Source organism: Priceomyces carsonii (genome assembly GCF_900007245.1).
Source record: "Priceomyces carsonii strain CBS4050 genome assembly, scaffold: Debaryomyces_carsonii_scaffold_5, whole genome shotgun sequence".
Classification (NCBI taxonomy): Eukaryota; Fungi; Ascomycota; class Pichiomycetes; order Serinales; family Debaryomycetaceae; genus Priceomyces; species Priceomyces carsonii.
The window spans coordinates 698,742-719,504 of record NW_026946678.1 but is presented as its reverse complement, the minus strand read 5'-3'; the positions used below and the strand labels follow the sequence as shown (position 1 = coordinate 719,504).

Here is a 20,763-nt window from a genome sequence, read left to right as displayed (position 1 = left end):
GACATTGGTGATTCCGTCGGTGCCGCGGTAGCTTGACAGATTCTGAATACTTAGTACATAATAATAGCGGGGTAGTAGACGTCTAGCCACCAACGCAAAGATTCGTTGGAGAGAATCCCAGTTTTACTATATGTCCTCCCGTTATTTCATTTTGCAGAGCTGGAGTGCATAAGGAATAAAATTTACCAGGTGGGTTAAAAGAGTATAATACAAAGAGGAGGTGAGTATTAACCCAAAACTCGGACGGGTATCCAATTTCGGAATGTAAACAGTTGTAGTATTCAAAATTGAATAAATCGGTAGCGTTGAAATTGAGTAACATCTCTACGCAATTTTTTGCTCTCCGATGATGTTCGTTGAGAGCTCTATATAGGGTCCGCTTTAGCTGGCTGCGAATTGAATGCGCAAGCAGAAGCATTCTGCTTGGGAGTGTTTCTGGACTCTTTCATGGGCGGTGCGCATAATATTGGCTATAAATAGACACTTAGCCAGGCATGCAGTAGGCAACTTATGTAGGTTGTCAAAACCTAAGAGCAAGGATAGAGTAAAGCAATTGCCCGAGATGCCGGAAAGGTCTCGTACCGCCTAATTACAAGCAACTCTTTTAAGTCATAAGTTGCAAATCATTATCCTATCTGATTTGTTTTATTGCAATTGCTCGACAATCTATGCTATTCTATAAATAATCTTATTACAATGGCATTCCAACTGCAGTTGGTTTCAGCTTTTGTGTTCTTGACATTTGTGAGCCCATGATATTTTGACTAGATTTCCTAAAAGCCTTGCGATTGTATTTAAATGATTTCTTCAGTTTTTGAGACCCATTCTGAGAATGGCTGTGTCTGGCTTGCTTTTTTTGAGTATTCACTGATTGACTAAAGAAAGGAGAGACGTTACTCGAACCTAAGTTTATCCTCTTGCGTTCTCTGGACAATATACCTAGCATTTTCTTGAAGTCTGCAAAATATTCTTGCTGAACCTTTTCAATATCTATTAGTTTTGCATAGTCTCTTTTATTCGTGGGCAATTTTGAAGCCATATCTTTTAAAGTAGATTCTTTCAAGATTTGACTGATGGGAAGATGAGCATTTATCAGCTTCTCAATTCTGATTTTGTTTAATTCAGTGTACGAAAAATTAATGTGATCATTATCTGTCACACTTGATGTCCTTGATACTTCTCTCGCTGAAACAAATGATTCTTGGAATTTGGGAGCTAACTGATTGATTTTTCCACTAGCCTTAAAAACTCCGCTATCATTTGTTTTAGATTTGCTTGTGAACTTTATTTTTATTTTTTTCCTACCATTCAAAACGTCATTTGCTAGCTTACCCAATCTAACGTAATTTGAAGCAAAACCCGCCTTCATAACTTGGTACTCCATCAAACAGTTCTCGCTCAATAAGTAAAAAAAGATTCTTTCAACATCCGTCTTATCCAACATCTTGCCCCTACCATGAAAAGAATTAAACTGATGACCAGCATTAGTTATTTTGCTATTATTGTAGCCTTTGAAAACATCTTGACAATGAAGTACAGTTACTTTCTCATTTTGTAGAGACTTTACCAATTTTATAATATCTATAGCGTATTCGGTACAATCTTTTTCAACAGTTTTGATGTCAGCAGAGTTTAGGCAATTATCGCACATTTTTTGACATTGAATAGGATTAAAAGATTCATTAAAATAATGAAGAACTTGCTTTCTTCTGCAGTCAGTCGTATTTTCACAATACTGAATGACTTGTCTAAGTTTGGCCAAATGGTTTTCTTTACCGACTTCACTTAACTCGCTATCTCTATGAATTAAATTCTGTAAGGTTCTCGCATCCTTATATGAATAAAACATTATGCATTCTGATTGATTTCCATCTCTGCCAGCCCTCCCGGTTTCTTGATAATATCCTTCCAAGCTACGTGGAATAAATAAATGAATAACGAACCTAACATCTGGCTTATCAATACCCATTCCAAATGCAATCGTCGCACAGATTAGCTGAAGTTTGTTTGTTTGCCATTGATGCTGTACTTCAAATCTATCTTCAGTCGCCATTCCAGCATGATAATAGGATGATTTAATGCCCCAATTATTCAATTTTTCGCTTGTTTGTTCGCAAGATTGTTTCGAATGACAGTATATAATTCCAGTACGACCCTTTTGTTTGACGAGTATATAATCACTTATCCATTCTAGATAATTTGACGTCTTCCATTTGATTTCGTAAAATAGATTCGTCCTATTAAAACTTTGTTTCAAGAAGACTGGATCATTCATCTGAAGAAGGTGTATTATGTCCATTCTAACCTTTTCACTTGCAGTAGCAGTCAAGGCCATTAAAGGAACCCTGGGAAACTTTTGTTTGAATAAACTCATTCCCTTATAATCGGGTCTAAAATCGTGACCCCAGGAACTCAAACAATGTGCTTCATCAATCACTACTCTCGCCAACATATTTCGTTGGTAAAGCTTTGCTATAAGAGTTTGAATTTGATTTGAAGAGTTTATTTTTTCAGGAGACAAGTATACTAAATCTAATTCTCCATTCTTGAATAATTCGATTGTTTGTTTATTCTCTGAATGCGTTGCCTTTGAGCTGATCATTCCCGCTTTAATGTTTCTGCGAAGTAGGTGATGTACTTGATCTTGCATCAATGAAATTAAAGGTGAAACTACAATTGTAGTTCCCTTTGTTTTCCCAGATTTTATTAAAGCAGGCAACTGGTAACATAGGGACTTCCCACCACCAGTTGGCATCAAGATAAATACATCCTTTCCTTGCAATGCAGCAGATATAGCTTCTAGTTGATTTTGCCTGAAGTTTTCTAGCCTGAATACGCTATTAAGAACATGAAAAACATCATCAATAAAAGGTTCAGACCCCGGCGGTATGTTCTCTTTATAAGATGTTGGAAAATTGATCAAATTGAAATCATCATCGTCATCACTGAAGTCACTATCTAAAATTGGATGTGGAATTGATTGAGTACTAATTGATGTCCTTGTACCTTTACTGCCACTAATTTCATCCGTACTACTTCCTCCGAAATCCTTGAGTTGAATCTCACTAATGCTATCAGACTCATCATCAGAAATTATCTCAATGCAACTAGTTTTAACTAGTTCCCTCTCACAATTAATTTGAGTGGAAAAAGTGCCTTCAATTTCTTCAATGTCAGACTCTGGTTCGTCCTTGTAAGAAATTCCGAAATTTTGAGCCACATCTGGTGATAGCCTGATGTCATCGAGTTCACCTGTTTGCACATCACAATTCGTAATTTCCGAAGATTGTGTATTTTTCTCAACGTATGTACCATCAAAAGATTCATCATCGTCAATGAAACTTTGCAAATCATTTATCTCATCCCTGTCTTGAGAAGGGGTTTTTAATCCTTCCATAACGCCTTCACCAAAATCATCCTCATCCTCATCTTCATCTTCACCCTCTAAACTCCTTTGCATGGATTTATTGTGTCGGTTATTTTTCTGCTCGAGAACGTAGCGTCTGGCCTCCTGTAGATTTGAAGATGGTGTGTGCGGTTCTGGAACATCAAGAAAAGCCTCATGATCAGAATGAGCAGGAGTAGCTGGGTGTGACAATTTTTGATCAATGGGATCACTCATATGCATCTTTAAAGAGTGATCTGGCCCGACAGCTTGCACTGGTGAAATCACATGTTGTAATTGAGTAGACTGTATTGGTGGGGTATGGAATCCGATATCTGAATTAAAATCTAGCGTGTGTATTCCTAGATGCTGTCTATACTTAGCTATGTCAGCCTCCAAGAGCTTTGACCTTGGTTCAACTTCCTTGAATAACTTTTGTTTTTCAACGAACGACATAGTAAGAGACTCACTAGCTTCAAATTTCTGTTTGAGTAAATTTATAAGACTCTCCTGTAATTCTATAATACTCCTGAAGTCTGAGAAAGGATCTGTTTTCAATCTTTTCGGGTTAGGTTCCGCAGTGAGATCTATCACTGAAGTAGTTGGTATATTTTCTCGTATCTTTCCAGGTGCAACTTTTGTTTGCACTAGCCCTAGAGGTTCCAGAGGTGAGGGTTTAGACTCATCGGCTACCGGAAAACATGGCGTCAACTTAGCTGGCGCGATTGTCACTACTGAAGGTTTCCTAATTTCCTCTGCCTCTCTAACACTAACGCTGGGTGCCATCAAGATGTTTATACTCAGCTTGTTTGGCATCTGGGGTCTCTCTATTTCCATCCATTTTAAATGATCACTTATATTCATTACAAGAGAGTGGCTACCAGATCTCCTAGACAAGTAGCAGTTTGGTGGGCAAGGTTTCACTGCAATCCCGCTCTACGTGTATTTCTTATAGATGCTCAGTGTTTACATGTACTAGAGTAAATATGTTACTTGACATGCAGGAATACAAACCTAATAGGGAGACATATTATTATATAAGCAAACGACATACTTAATATGAGATTCTATTTGGTCTTCTCCTTTGGTCCCTTACAGCCTTTGGAATGCTGTCACGTACGTCCTTTTAACATGCATGTATAAAAGGTGGACATATATCTCCGCCCCCGGAAAGTCCCAAATAAATTATGAAATCCCAACATGACGGAATCTCGTACTGCATAGACATTTATCCAGTAATCTATATTCCGGTCACGGATTGAACGGACGACGAAAGACACGAAAAAGTGTTCTTCCTGCTTAGAAGCTCCCCTCGTTTCCCCGACCTCTACCTGAGGAGATCTTTTACCCGTCCGGTTGGAGCCAGTGATCGCGAGGCGTCCCCTTAAAGCTCGCTATGCAATTTTTTCTAAACTCCAGAGGTGAATAACAGCTCTCTTATACAATGTCATCTACATTAGCAGCAGTGGTCGATAGTGTTAGTGGTAACTTTTCATTAACATGGTATCAGGCATTCAGATGTCAGTTACATTAAGACTTGGTACTGTCAGATGTTCATTGCCAAGGAACAAGACGAAAGGCGAAATCCGGTTAGTGATATTTTTACGTCATGTCTTGAAGTCGCGGCTGCTTTTTCTCGTAGCACCCTGTTGTAGCGCCATTCCGTAGCGCCTTGTGTCTTTAGCCGCCTCTCGTAGCGCGGTGGTTATCGTCGTGACTCTCACAGCGCCATGCGCCCTAAAATTTCCGCTGCTTCACAGAAATTCCGCATCGGAGCAAGATGATTGGATTAGAGGAAGAAGAAAGCAACGATGAAGGCAAAATGACTGAAAGCTGTAAGGGAAAAGGTATACGCAATGCACAGCAGGGAGCTTCTCGGGTTCCTTCTGTCTATTCTCACACGGTAAAGCCCTCCCACAATGCGTTGGACTAGTATTCCGTATCTGTTTTGCGGAGAAAAGTGGGTTATTCTCATCAGCAGAAGTCCGATGCGGAACATTTTTTTGGCTGTGAAATATAAAAGGCAATGATGCCTGCTGAGAGCTGACACAAGACAACATAGCTATCGATATTTAATCAACGGTAGAATCAAAAGTGAATTAATTTTAACTCAAGAAATATTATAGCAGCTGAAGACTGAACTGGAGGTATAGATACATCGTCAGAGACATATTCCCCACTTTCAGGATAGGCTCATAGCACATTAAAGAATTATAGCTATGCCATTAACAATGAATACAGATACGGATAACTCAATATTCGATCATCCTCATATTTTTCCAATAGGACAGAGTCACCATAATTTTCATCCTTATCTGAATAATGGACTTAGTTATGGAAACAGCACTGGATCAGTAAGATCTAACTCACTTATATCAACTGGATCCAACTTTTCTGAGCTTGACTTGTTGCCAGAGCTTTGGAGAGCTGAGTCTGACGAGCTGAATATTACTCAGAATAGCTTACTGCCTCCAATATTTAAATCTTCAGATATATGGAATCCTGAACCTACAAAGTGGCTTCCCAATGATTTGCTAGAATTGCCACAACCTGCGTTCGGAGAACCCGATATTTTTAATTTAGAGCTCCAGCAAGTTCCACAGCAGACAAAATCCCTGAAGAAGCCACTTTGTCCTTTGAAACAAAGACAAAACCTCAACACTAATCTATACAAGACTGAACTTTGTGCATCATACACTAAATTAGGAGTTTGCCCCTATGGTGGGAAGTGTCAGTTTGCGCATGGTGACGAGGAGTTGAAAAAGGTAGATAGACCTCCCAAATGGAGGTCAAAACCTTGTGCTAATTGGGCTAAATATGGAAATTGCCGTTATGGCAATAGATGTTGCTTTAAACATTCCAATTAGACTGGCTATTTATTATCGCGTCATTGCCTGTCATTATCTACGTTATTCACATATATTATCACTTATGACTTCATTCTTCATATTATTTTATGGAGTTCCCTAATTTATTGCGAGAGCTTTAAGATGACTTTACGAATATGTTATATATCTATTTAATAAAAGTTTTGTATATTAAGAACATAGTAAGACTTAGGCGCCGTGATTTTGCTAGTGCTCTTAGCTTGATGACATCTTTTATACCCAGCCTCAGTTCCCAATACATCATTAAAAAGGTGGTTAGGGTGGCCATGATGTTCTCCACAGCGCCCGCTAAAAAGCGAGGAGCAGATGAATCTGCCAGCTGAAGCGGATGAATTAGCTTTAGCCTTTCTTCATCGGCTGGTATAGTTGATAAAGAAAAGGAATAAATTAGTCAATATTTCGACGTGAGTTTGCGTTTATAGTACAATATGTGCCGGGTAAGCTCAAAATTTTTCACCTGGTTATCAAGATATAGTTAAGAGTATAGTAGGTTATACCGCTTTAGACTTACCAGAAAGTCTATTGTACGATGGATGGAGATATCAAGGGTGAGATTGCACTTGACATTGGAACAAAACTCAACGATTCCTCGAAGAGAGTAAGAATCGGAGCATTGAATATTCTCCAACGCTCTATATCTAATGAAAGTCACAATGCTGAAGACCTAAATACTATTCTTGATGCATTGTTAGGAACATATAACTACTATAATGACCTTGAATCCAGGAATGAGGTTCTCAATACACTAGTTGTGTTGCTCAGGTTAGATCATTCAAAGTATTTGACTAGGATTGAATCATTCATTAATGAAATTATTTGCGATGGAAAATCAACAATTGCATTGACTGATTACTTGACATTGTTGAGCTGGGTAAATAAGCTCACCACAATCGAATTAAAGCAGGGTCTTGTGGACAATCAGATCAAGTTATTAAACATTTGTGCCAAGCTCAGTTTTCGTGAGCATAAAAGGCATGGTAAAAGAGTATATCTGTCGACAATAAATTCAGTAAAGCACTCTCTTAATGTTAGCTTGGTATCCGCCGATGACTTAGACATAGTCATGGTGTCTTTGCTCCGATGCAAGGATCCAAATGCAACATTATTATTTACGGGAGTTTTGGTGAGATCCCTAGAGGATTTGGTTCCTCTGAAACCATCCTTGTTACAACATTTCACAGAAATACATAAGAAACAGATCTTGGATTATTTTAAAGAAGTTTTATTTGAAAAGGTTGCTCCAGAGAGTTATTCATTACAAAATTTTGGCATATTTGTAAATAGATTTGTTGGTAAAGAAGATTTTGAAGCTTTGATATCGAACATAGAGAAGTGTATCCTCAGGTCTTCTGAAGTGTCTTTCGGCTCTATTTTACCTTACTTTTTTGGAAATTTACAGGAATTTGACATAAGCAAGATCTTGGTGGGCACAAAATTGCTAGGATCTACACTTTCGTCTTTGAAGTCTAACAAGGAGCACGTACGTGAAGGTGCTTTCAGATCAATTTCTTATTTACTACAGCATAATCTTAAAGGCTCCACGCCCGAAGATATTCTGGTCATATTAGATGAGGTCTTCAAAGCGATCAAAGCGACTAGTAATGCAGAAAGCAAAAAGTATATGGTAAAATGTTTATCCTTAGTAAAATCATCAGGCGCAACACTGAAGATTCTAGAAGGTTTGATGCCTCTTATCGCAAGGGATCAAAATGAAACGTCTTTGGCATCGTTGGTTTTTGCATTTTTGTCACAATATATATATGGTGATAAGGTATCTGAAGAATTAAAGAAGAAGGTGTTGGAGCAGGTTAAGGCTGGTTTAAGCGAGAAAAAGATCCCTTTGAGAAACATATGGTTTTTGAACTTAGGAACTTTTGCTTTTGATGACAAGAAAAACAATAGTGATGTATTATCCATTGTGAAACAACTCTTTACAGAAATGATGAAGACTTTGGAAGAAGCACAAATGTCTCCTTTGCCTACAGTAGGAAACAAAAGCATCACATCAGCTCACATTGTTATTGTTCTAGCAGATTTAATAAAGTTTGAGGATAAGGAGAACTTAGTGTATTCAAGATCCTTGTATGGTTATGACAATAAACCGTCGATAGTTGCAGATGAGAAAGTTGTATGTAAATTGGGAAGTGATCAAGAGGCTTTGTGGCTTGCAAGATCATTATCTTCAATAATGTCCCATATACTGGATTTATCGGATTCCTCCTTGGGATTTACATGGCTCTACTTATTGACTTCAAACAATGTTTCTTATAATGTTAGATCGTATGCATTACTTTTATTAAAAGAAAAGTTGAGCTCAAATCTTAGTGAATTGCTAATAAAGTGCATTTATGAATTCTTAGGGGACACGAGAGAACTAGAAACGTTCAATTTGAACACTAAATACTTTTCACCACTTCTTTCCTTGCTTGGCTCTTATTCGAAGCAGAATTTAGTAAACTTGCTTGTGGCTACGAACTATGACGATATACCTGTTAATGATGGCTGGGTTGGCCTTTGCAGAAGATCCAGCGAAGACGTTGGGAGCTTGGTTGAAAATAATGTTGACTTTATAACAAGTAACTGTCTTGAGATAGCCAACACCTCAGCTTCAAGAAAATTGAAGAGGGCAGCAATCACTTCTATTGGAGTTATATCGTTTATTCAACCTCAAATTGTATCATCTAAAATTGCATCTTTAGTTAAATCAAGTCTTGTTCTCCATGAGATAGCTCTGGACGATTTACTGATATGGCGTGGAGAAGAGGGTAAGTTGGTCATTGATGTACTTCTGACGAATACGAGTCAAAAACATGATCATAATTCAAAGGATTACGAAACTAAGAAGTGGGAAGAAAAGGTGAAAAAAGAAATAGCCAGCAAGAAGAGCGCTCCAAAAAAATTGACCAGAGAAGAGCAGAGCCTTGTGAATGATCAATTGTTGAAAGAATCAAAGATACGTTCCGATATTAACTCTAAGATTAATCAATTGGAAGTCATACTTTTGATCATCAAAGAGTTGGTTCTTAACTCGTTACAGATAGACAATAAAGCTCAAACGTGGTACCCAGTTTCGGTCAATAGTGTTCTCTCGATATGCGAGAATGAGAATCTGCTAACGCTATTAGGTAAGTTACCTATCGAAACATTTTTAGACTTATCGTTGCTTCTTTCTTCCAGACTTGGCAATTTGAAGGCTTTCGTTGGTATTGCGAGTTTAAGGGTTTTCAATACTAAAGGTCTTGACCAGAGTTATGTTCAAGAGTCAGTTTTAGACTTATTAAGTCGAATTCTATTCAGGATCAAAATTCTCTCTGATCAGTCACTGTTGGACGAGTTGAGTTTTTCTTATATTCTACCTTTGTTAGAAAAGGTCATAGAAAATGGTAAACTTGTTGCGATGAAGAACTCAAAGAAGAGTGCAGTTACTTCTGAGTTCGTTGAAGAAGACCAAGAAGAAGCACTTCTATCATTGGCCATTGAGATAGTTTCGTTACATGCTGAAGTGTTTGAGAATCCCACTATTGCAAGAAGTACTATTCTTAATAATTTAATTTCTTTGATGGCATTACCTTCTAAGGCAAAGAGTGCTAAGGAGTGCTTCTTATCATTGTGTCAGTATATTTCGGTAAGGATATTACCTCAAGATCTTGATTTATTGATGAAGAATGTGATTTCGAAAGAGACATTTGTGAGGCTAGCAATACTTGAGGGTTTAGATTCGGAGTTTGACTTGAGAAATGAAACCGACTACTACAGTGAACTATGGATTGCTTATCATGACAATAATCCATCTATTTCAGAGTTAGCTAAAGTGGTTTGGGATGATAATGAAATGAAGTTGCCGTCCGATGCACCAAGCAAGTTATTGGAATTTTCAGGCAGCCAGAGCTCAAGTTTAAGGCTCTCTGTAGCCAGCAGCATTTATGATTCGGTTTCTATTTTAAAGGAAAATGATCCATCTATTTTTGAGAACACATTAAAGGAACTCATAAATCTCTATAATGTGAAGAAAGATCCCCCGCCCGCAAAACTAGATAGGTTTGGATTGGTCATCAAGTCATCCGTTAATCATAAGGATTCTTGGGAAGAAAGATCAACTATTGCCCTCACATTGAAGCTTTTGGCTCCATTTTTCAATCAAGAACTGGTGAAACGTGTTTTCGAGTTTCTAGTAAATGGCTTGGCCTTAGGAGACAAGGATCCTATCGTAAGACAGGAATTACAAGAGGCTGGTTATGAAATTATAAATAAACACGGATTCAACAATATCGAATCGTTGATCCCAATCTTTGAAAATACTCTTTCGGCCCGTGATGAAGGATCCAAAACTCAAGACCATGTTCGTGAATCCGTCGTTGTATTATACGGCGCGTTGGCCCGTCACCTTGATAAATCTGATAAAAGACTCGAAATAATCATTCAAAGAATGATAAGAACCTTAGATGCTCCTTCTGAAGACATCCAGTATGCTATCTCAGAATGCATCTCTCCATTAGTTGGCTCTTTTGAGGATAAGTTGCCCTCTTACTTCTCAGATTTATTTACAAAGTTATTTGAAGGTAATAATTTGGCCTCAAGGCGTGGAGCAGCTTATGGTATCGCAGGTTTAGTTAAAGGTGCTGGAATAAAGGCGCTAACAGAATATGATATTATTAGAACTTTAACGGATGCTGCTGATGACAAGAAGAATTCTAAGAGAAGAGAAAGTGCTTCCTTTGGCTTTGAATGCTTGTCTCAAAGTTTGGGAAAGTTTTTTGAACCTTATGTAATTGAAATCTTACCATTAATTTTAAAGTCTTTGGGAGATTCTAATGCTGAAGTTCGTGAAGCAACAGAACTTGCGGCGAGACAAATTATGAAAAATACCACCAGTTTTGGTGTTAAGAAACTTATTCCCGTTGCTATCTCCAATTTAGATGAAATTGCTTGGAGATCTAAGAAAGGATCTGTTGAATTATTAGGATCGATGGCATATCTTGATCCAACCCAGCTCTCTTCTTCTTTATCTACAATTGTTCCTGAAATTGTCGGTGTATTAAACGATACCCATAAGGAAGTTAGAAGAGCCGCAGACCAGGCACTTAAAAGATTTGGTGAAGTGATTCGTAATCCTGAAATTCAGGAAATCGTTCCTGATTTGATCAATGCTATCGGTGATCCTACTAAATATACTGATACGGCATTAGATAAATTGCTTAAGATTCAATTTGTTCATTATATTGATGGCCCATCCTTAGCGTTGATCATTCATGTTATACATAGAGGTATAAAGGATAGATCTGCGGCAGTAAAGAAAAAGGCATGTCAAATTGTTGGAAACATGGCCATATTAGTTGATTCGAAAGATCTCAATCCTTATTTGTCGACTTTGGTAAGTGAATTAGAAGTAGCTATGGTTGATCCAGTTCCTGCAACCAGATCAACGGCCGCCAGGGCTTTGGGTTCCTTAGTGGAAAAGCTAGGCGAAGAGAAATTCCCTGACTTGATACCTCGACTCATTGAGACTTTGCAAGATAAAGGTAAAGCTGGCGATAGGCTAGGTTCTGCTCAAGCTTTATCTGAAGTAATTTGCGGTCTTGGTGTTAATAAACTTGAGGAGCTTTTACCAGTGATCTTGTCGTCTGCAACATCGCCATACAGTCATATTCGTGCTGGCTATATGCCATTGCTCTTGTTTCTTCCAGTTTGTTTTGGTTCGCAATTCTCTCCTTATTTGAATAGAATTATCACGCCTATCTTATCAGGCTTGGCTGATACAAATGAGGATATAAGAGACACAGCTCTCAGAGCAGGAAGGTTAATAGTTAAGAACTATGCTACGAAGGCAGTTGATTTATTATTACCAGAATTAGAAAAAGGCTTGTCAGATTCTAACTATAGAATTAGGCTCTCCTCTGTTGAACTCACAGGTGATCTTTTATTCCAAGTTACTGGTATATCTGGTAAAAATGAGATTGTTGATGATCATAGTGAGCATTCGAAGGAAATCAATAAGAACCTCATTGAAGTTTTGGGACAGGATCGTCGTAATCATATTTTGTCAGCGTTATTCATGTGTCGTTCTGATGTTGCTTTGATTGTTCGTAGTGCAGCAGTCGACATTTGGAAAGCATTGGTAGCTAATACGCCTAGAACAGTGAAAGAGATTCTTCCTACCCTTACTACCATTATTGTTAGAAGATTGGGTTCTGATGATGAGGTCCAAAGAACAATTGCTGCCCAAACATTGGGTGAAATGGTTCGTAGGGTCGGAGCTAATGCGTTGTCTCAATTACTTCCTACTTTAGAGAAGACATTAAGAGGCAGTGATGATGGATCAAAACAGGGTATATGTATTGCCTTAGTTGAGCTAATAAAATCAACTCTGCAAGATGGGTTAATAGAATACCAGGATATCTTCGTCAGGATTATTCGTGATTCTCTTGTTAGTCCTTCTCCAACAATAAGAGAAGCTGCAGCATTTGCATTCGAGGCTCTTCAAGATGAGCTTGGAAAAGTCGTTATTGACAACGTCATCCCTCCATTATTGAATATGATGACTCTGGAGGACTCTGAATATGCTTTGCTTGGTTTGAAAGAGGTCATGTCTATGAAATCTGACGTAATTTTCCCTATTTTGATCCCTGCATTATTGTCCCCTCCAATAGACAGCTTCAAAGCCAATGCTCTATCTTCGTTGGCTTCGGTGGCTGGAGCTTCAATTTATAGGCATCTTCCGCTCATCATCAATACCTTGGTCGATGCAATTATCAATGCAAAGTCAGAACCAGAAGAAAAGCAAGATGAAATTAGGTCTGCACTTGAATCAGTTTTGTTGTCTATAGACAGTGCAGATGGCGTTAATCCTTTGATGCAACATTTGTTATCGCTCGCTAAGCATGAAGATAACGAAAAGAGGGCCGTAATTTACAGTGTATTAGGTCCATTTTTTACTAATACGAGTCTCGATTATAGCATTTATTTGCAAGATATGGTTTCTCAATTTATATTGTCTTTAGGTGATAAAACTCCAGAAGTTGTTGAAGGTACCTTTAACACATTAAATTCTTTGGTCAAAAAGCAAAGTAAAGAATCTTTAGAGAAACTTGTCAAGGTTGCAAAGCTGTCTTTGGAATTAACTGGAGTGAGTGGAGAAGTTCTCGCTGGCTTCGCTATCCCTAAGGGACCTAGCTGTATTCTTCCAATATTCTTACATGGTTTGATGTACGGAAATTCTGAGCAAAAGGAATTAGCTGCCCTAGGAATTGCAGATATCATTAATAAGACACCGTCAGATAATCTCAAACCTTTTGCTACCACAATTACTGGTCCCTTGATTCGTGTGATTGGAGAAAAAGTGTCGAGTGATATTAAGGCCGGTATCTTGATTGCATTGAATAATTTATTGAACAAGATTCCTCAATTCTTAAGGCCGTTCATTCCTCAACTTCAAAGAACATTTGTCAGATCTTTATCTGATCCTAAGAATGAAGTCCTTCGTTCTCGAGCTGTGGCTGCCCTTGGAACCCTCATTGAGTTTCAACCAAGAGTGGACTCATTAATCACAGAATTGGTCACTGGAGCAAAGAATGCGGAAAATGAGGGAGTCAAGATTGCTATGTTAAGAGGAATGTTACAAGTTATCACTAAAGCCGGAGCTAAAATGAGTGAAAGTTCGAAAGCGATGATCATGGCTCTTGTTGGACCAGAAATTTCAAATGCTGATGGAAAGGTTGCAATTGAGTATGCCAAGTTAGTTGGGTCTGTTTCAAGGATTTTGACCCCAGATGAAGCAACTTCTATTTTAAATCAAGAGATTCTAAAAGAAGGAGATCTTTCGAAGGAGAAATTTTCGATTCCAGCTATCAATTCATTCTTGAAATTCTCACCTCATCATATCTTAGATTCGAGCCTATTTGAAGAAATTATTGATTTCATAATTAAGTTTTGTGACTCGCCAAACTCCTATATAAGTGATAACGCTATTTTAGCTATTGGAAAGCTTATACTATCGCCAGAAAAAGAAAACCCTTTATGGTCTAATCAAGATGTGCTAGAAAAGTTGATGAACCAATTATCCATTAGCGCATTAGATCCAAACTCAAACTCGCCTGATACCAGAAGATTGTCTTTAGTTGTTATTAGAACAGTTGCTAGATTCAAATTCGAAGCAGCGATCAAACCATTTTTGGACACAATAGCTCCGTCAGTTTTCTTATGTGTCCGGGATCCTATTATACCAATTAGGTTGGCTGCAGAGAAGGCATTTCTCTCTATATTCCTCTTAGTGGAGGACCCAAATATGGAGCTATTTAATTCTTGGTTCGAAGGAAAGGCGACAATAATGAGTATTAATGGTACTTCGATTCAGCCGAGATCTTTGGGTGACTACACTAGAAGAGTGGCTTCAAGGTTAGCAGGTGTTGAGAGAGAACGGATAGAAGATGGTGGAGATGCTGAAACAATGTTCAGCGATAGGTTTGAAGACGAAAAAGAAGTATGGGCAGTTGGTGGCCTTTGAACCAAACTTTAACTATATAAAATTATATTAACTTCTGGAATCTATGATAAATTGTCAGTATATATATATATAAGAAGACAAAAGCAGTATTAAATTAAGCACGTCCTATTATAAACCCTTTTCTATAAATCACTCCTCCAAAAGGTCCCTGAATTGACCACTTTTTCCTGAGCTCGTGCTATAAGCTCTTTTACTTAAATGTCTACCATTTGCAGAAATCGAGTCACTTTGAAACTCTTTTGATAAAGTAGGCATCGACAAATTAGTAGGCAAGTCTAACTTCAAGCTTCTCAAAGGAGGTAAATTAGTGCCTGAATCTGCGTTACTTGACGATGGAGATAACTTGGGAGTTTGTAAGTTTGACGATGAAGGTGGAGGTGTTGTTATCTTACTTGATTGAAAATTTTGATTTTGAGCTTCATTGCTAGTCGATCTCATGGTAGGAATCATGAATAGATTTGATAAATTAGTATAACTGTTGTTGGCAGACATTATAGGAGTATTTGATGCTGACAACCCAAGGACAGGCGAATTAGGTAACGTAAACGTCTTAGACAATACAGGAGAATTAGGTCTTGACCTTTTCAACCTTTGTTTGATGTAATCAAGGTCTGACTCTTCATTGATTTGAGAATTATTTCTAGCCTCTGGGACTATTGGAGTCATCCTCTGTAGTGCTGACAACGTATTTAAATGCTTATGTGAGTTTGATAATGAAGTGTAACTTTTTGACTGACCACCATTAAGATTCCCAGAATGATTATTATTATTGAGATTATTCAAATTTGATAAGTATTGTAAACTTTGAGATGATGACTTCGAAACCGTTGGTGGCAAGCTTGATGGAGGTGGCTTCCCATTGAAGTATTCAATTAATGAAGGTAACGACTTTGAGTTTACAGTCTCTAGCTGCCTTAATTCCTCAGAAGCAGCAGTAGCTAAAATGTCTATATTCTTGGTGCTTTGCATTCTTTTCAAAGTAGGCCTATTATCTTCAACTTTTTTATCCTCATCTTCTGGAGAAGAGTGAGTTTTAACATCCTCCATCAGCTGACCTGGTGGCTCTGACTTATTCTGGAGATTCATAGCTGTCAGGATTACATGTGGTAATGCACCGTTTACAACAGGTAGCGAAAGTGGAGGAGGTGGCGGAGGTTGTGATACAGAAACAGCAGTACCAGAAGTCATTTTATTATTATCAGCAGATTGTAAATCACTATTACTTCCGTTGCTTACTATTGTTGGTGTTTTATTGTAGTTGCCGTTCATTTTGCTCAAATTTTTATTTCTCCTCGAATTGGGATTTGTATGAATCCTCAAGTGACGGGTCAACTCATCAGACCTGCTAAACTTCTTGAAGCACCCAGGGTAAGTACAACTATGTGGTTTCTCGCCCGTGTGGGTTCTAATATGTCTTGTCTGGTGTTCTAACCTATGAAAGGCCCTTTCGCACATGGGGCATTTATAAGGCCTCGACGACGGATCCTTTTTCGCCTTCGTAGTACTCGGGGCAGTTTCTTGCACTCTAGTAGACATCGCTTGTATAATATGGACAAATGGTGTCCTTACTTAGTTGATTCTATTACTGAAGGCTAAGATTTTAACGATGTCTTTCGCCTCCGAGTAACTGGTGGAGCTCTTGAAGACCAAAAGAAACACAGATGAAGTAAAAATCTACTTCCTCCGGTACTGTTCTAAACAGAAGAAAGTTAGTCTCCAACTAATTTTCCGTCTTTTATGACTACTTGTTTTTCTTTCTCAAGTGGTTCAATAAAGTGAAACTGGTGGTGCTCTTCACAGAAGTGTAAAAAACTATATTCTTTTTTATTGCTTTGTGCACTTCAACGGAGAATAAAAATGAGGAGATGTGTGTCAAATATATGTGCGCAATTTCAAGGGGTTCCCCAGGTTATACTGAGGATGATGAGGATGGCGTATGAGAGAGCAGAAAAAAACCAAATAGAGGCAGTATTGTGTAGGGTAACTGGACTATAGTTCGGAGTGATGTGAATTCTTAGGGCCACACTGAGAGAAATCCAGCTATTGAGAAGTAGATGCAGTGATATAACGACCGTTGTTCCGTAGTATAAAAAAGGCCTGCATCCTTTATCAGCAAAATCGGATACGAGGTATGACTCCACATATGCGAACGGCAAGAATAGGCGACAAGAAATTACTCCAAAAGCTCTAGATTAACAAGAGGACGAAAAAGATACAACAAAGCCCCAGCTTCATGTATGCTTACTGAAAACTCTACGGTGCGTATAATTAAGGTTACTGGTCCACAATCGTTAGAATGGAACATGGGGAACATGCTACAAAATATTTTGCTGGGCTATGATCCGACCATCGGGCGATTGTGTTGCGTGGGAAAGAGACTGCGATGAGCCGGATTACGGAAGAACTTATTAATTTTGTTGCCTAGAGCAGATTTTGGATCGCGGAGGCAGCGTATGCTGGTAGCTCGGTGTTTGATGATAGGAGCCTTCGGCTGAATACGGAAACGCCATGGTCGAGGAAAAAAGACAACGCCGCGAGATGTGGTCCCTAATTTTTTGTCTGTCTATGGCAGGAAGTTTGAAGGGCAGAAAAATCATAATATATGGAGTTGACTCTGATAGAGGGGAGGGCGCTGATGATGGGGAAGACGTAAGAAATTTTGCAGTTGCATGCATATAAAAAGGAGAAAGGTAAAGACAAGGGCATATTTTTCTAAGCTCGTATGTTGTAAACTACACTCAGAAAGCTGCTACGGCCTATAAGGCTGGGCAACATATGAAACAAGAAGAATCTTTATGTTCCTAGTAAGATCGTCGTTCCACGGAACTGAAAATTTAAAATCACGCGCGTTAAAAATAGCTTGGTATCTTTAAAGAACCACTCAGGTATGTTTATCTTTACTTAAAATTCACCTCCGTACGGAGGCGTGACAAGAAGAGTTATGGCAGAAATCAAGAGCCATGGCCTTATGGTGATGAGTCTATATGCTTTCTAAAACCCGACAAAGTACCTGCAGTGCATTTAAACCCGAAGCCATATATCTAACATTTTATACGAAGCCCAAACAACGCAACAATATGTACTATAAATCTATTGTTGATTATCAACAAGTAATCTTAAGTCCTACAGATTATTGCTATTGTTCTTTAGCTTTTAGTTTTCTTTTTCTTGCTCTTTTTATGATTTTAGGGTAGTACTATTTCGTTCAAGAAGATAAACTACTTATATACAGAAGTGACATTTTAATGTAATGAGCGATTATTTAGCTGAGATAGGCATCTGCTGTAGAATCCCTAAATGGGTCGTAAGTACTTTTGTTTTACTCAACAATACAAACTCGGTACAAAGAGGCTCGAGATATAATCAAGTGCAAAGTTCTGGACTTTCAGATATGAATACGAATGCTAGCATGATTTCTCTTTTTTAGCGGCAGTCTTGCAATAAAACTAGGCTTTCATATTCGAGAACCGACCTTCCTAGCTTGTTGCCTTTTCAAGCATCTCTGAAGAACGTTTCGCAATCTTGAAAAGTATGGGATAAGGTTATTAGGCGAATAGCAATTGAAGAAAATTGTATTATGATTACATAGACAGTAGAGTTATGGGAAAGAGTCTGTCGAGTCTCTGCGGGGACCCTTCTAGCTTTTCAGCTTTTTTTTTTCTTGCAGCCAGAAAGATGGCCCTAGTTGTGTTTGTGGATTTAAATAATGGAGTGTGTATTTTTGCAGTCATTCACTGAAAGTTGAGATTTTTTTTGGCGGCTAAATGCAATATATGAAAAGGCAGCAAAACTCACGAAACTATTTATATTCAATTAATTCCTGAAACCAAACCAGGCACGATAAACAGAGTGCTAAAGCTACGCTAATCGAATAAGAAAGCATATATATCTCCTACACGCCTCAAACTTACCCGCGGTCATAGTGCTACCATTCAGCTAGAAAGAGCTTACACATAATTCGAAGCTTGCAACAAAGTGGATACAAAATCGTTGCATATACACTTTTATTCAAATAGTTATAATGCAGTCGAAGCAATTTATTAAAAAAAGTGTCTCTCCGCAGCTGGAGCTACTCATCACTGATAAGAGAATTATTAAAGATTCAGATAGTAACGAAATAAAGAAACAAGATGTTGAAGAAAGAGAAGAAGCGGCAACAGAAGAGATCTATGAAGAGAAAACAAAGAAGCAAGACGGGGACCTGACTACACCCACATTTAGACAAGGTAGGACAGAAGTCTCATCGAAAGAGCTGACAAGAGGTAGACCATCTGCATGCGTGTTTGTAGCCAGTCTTTGTTCGACGAGATCAGATGATGAATTGTGTTTAGCGGTTACTGAACATTTTCAGCAGTGGGGTGAACTTTCTACTGTGAAGGTGTTGAGAGATACCGCAAACAGACCTTATGCATTCGTCCAGTATTCTAACGACAAAGATTCCAAATTTGCAATAAGAGAGGGTCATAATTCAGTGTTAAATGGAAGAAATATTAGATGCGAAGCTGCCAAAGTAAACAGAACTTTGTTTATAACTTCCAGATCAACCATTACCGAAAGTGAAGTGAGAGAAGTTCTTGGTGACTTTGGGGAGATAGAGCAGCTAATTTGCAGTAATGAATATGGCAATATTTATACGATGAAAAAAGGGTTCAAAAATTCCAAATCATGGTTCTGCAAGTTCGTTTATAGAGACGATGCAATCAGAGCTTTTGCTAACTTGACAGAGTCCAGTACCTTGAAGGTTGAATGGACACAAAACATTGAAGAGACAGATTCGGTTGACTCTGAAAAGTTATTATCTGAAGATCATAGCAAACCACGATTCGACAAATATTCGATATTTGTCGGCCAGTTAAGTCAAAAAATCACCGAGGAAGATTTAAAAGAAAGATTTGAACTTCACGGAGAGATAGCTGATATAGTGATCATCAGGAGACCCATAAATACTATATCGTTCATAAAGTTTAAGGAAGAGGCCAGCGCTGCAAGTGCAGTAGAGAGAGAAAATCATGCAATGTTCAATGGTAAGACAATGCATGTTCAGTACCGCGAGATCCATCCATACTCAAATAAACCCACTACATCTAAATCAAGTGGAATTGCATTAGCACCACCTCCAATTAATTTAAATAGAAGACTGATTAGCTCCAGTAATGGGAAGACAAATAATACGTTTGTTACAAGAAAAGTATCAGGTGGACACAATACATTTCCTATGTCAAAACCTAAATTCAATGGCCATTCCTTTAATAATTTCAATAGAAGCAAAAACAACTACTATAAGAATGGATTTATTAATCAACAACCAAAATCATTTGGGATCAATTCAAGAGGGGGAACTTCTGCAGCAACAAAGGGTCAAAAGTCTTACAGGTTTAATGAGTTCGAATATTCCAAATCAAAAGAAAATCTTGAGCCTGGTGAATACGATGTACAAACACCACCGCAGAGCGTTCAAACATCAGATTCTCATACTATGGTCAAGAGTGGTTACTCTCCTTCAAGTGCTGTAAACAGTGAAAGATCTGATTATGTGAAACCAGGAAAGAAGGATATCCACAGTACTAAACATGAGATTGCTAATCCCAATATTCCTTACTTTTATTATATTCCAAACACTGAACTTAATGGCGGTATCGGCAATAAGTTCTCAACACCACAAAACTATTACAATCCTTACCAACATTTTTATCTCCCATATGAGCCAAATCAACATCAAGGTGGTTATAGGATTCCTTCATTTCCTATTTTTTACTCTGCAACAGGAAATGGACCAGAGTTTAATAACTTCATGCCTCTTGATAAGGAACAGCAATAAATATCACCGTACAGTTACGTATGCTGATTACTGAAATATGAATCTCATTGTTCCTGGTTTAATTCTTTGCTTATCCGCTTCTTCTTCATTCCTTTAAAGCTCATTTTATAATACCAGTGTTTCAGTCCTCTTTCCCCTACTTACAGGTTTCGTTTTTATTTGTTTTATCCTA

The 20,763-nt window shown here is 38.1% G+C and overlaps 5 protein-coding genes across 5 annotated transcripts; 3 read left to right on the top strand and 2 right to left on the bottom strand.

The window, feature by feature from the left end:
* Positions 1 to 691: 691 nt before the first annotated feature.
* Positions 692 to 4,249, bottom strand: SGS1 (ATP-dependent DNA helicase; the record flags this gene model as incomplete). The annotated part of the gene is made up of 1 exon (XM_062954713.1): positions 692 to 4,249. The coding sequence occupies one exon, from the start codon at positions 4,247 to 4,249 to the stop codon at positions 692 to 694; it is 3,558 nt and encodes a 1,185-aa protein (XP_062811388.1).
* A 1,355-nt stretch (positions 4,250 to 5,604) lies between these two features.
* On the top strand, positions 5,605 to 6,252 carry ZSF1 (Zsf1p; the record flags this gene model as incomplete). The annotated part of the gene is made up of 1 exon (XM_062954712.1): positions 5,605 to 6,252. The coding sequence occupies one exon, from the start codon at positions 5,605 to 5,607 to the stop codon at positions 6,250 to 6,252; it is 648 nt and encodes a 215-aa protein (XP_062811387.1).
* A 550-nt stretch (positions 6,253 to 6,802) lies between these two features.
* Positions 6,803 to 14,773, top strand: GCN1 (Gcn1p; the record flags this gene model as incomplete). Its single annotated transcript, XM_062954711.1, has 1 exon — positions 6,803 to 14,773. One exon carries the CDS (start codon positions 6,803 to 6,805, stop codon positions 14,771 to 14,773), a length of 7,971 nt encoding a protein of 2,656 aa, XP_062811386.1.
* A 129-nt stretch (positions 14,774 to 14,902) lies between these two features.
* Positions 14,903 to 16,309, bottom strand: PRCAT00004697001 (uncharacterized protein; the record flags this gene model as incomplete). Its single annotated transcript, XM_062954709.1, has 1 exon — positions 14,903 to 16,309. The coding sequence occupies one exon, from the start codon at positions 16,307 to 16,309 to the stop codon at positions 14,903 to 14,905; it is 1,407 nt and encodes a 468-aa protein (XP_062811385.1).
* Positions 16,310 to 18,794: 2,485 nt separating this feature from the next.
* PRCAT00004696001 (uncharacterized protein) lies at positions 18,795 to 20,591 on the top strand (the record flags this gene model as incomplete). The annotated part of the gene is made up of 1 exon (XM_062954708.1): positions 18,795 to 20,591. The coding sequence occupies one exon, from the start codon at positions 18,795 to 18,797 to the stop codon at positions 20,589 to 20,591; it is 1,797 nt and encodes a 598-aa protein (XP_062811384.1).
* Between the last annotated feature and the right edge of the window lie 172 nt (positions 20,592 to 20,763).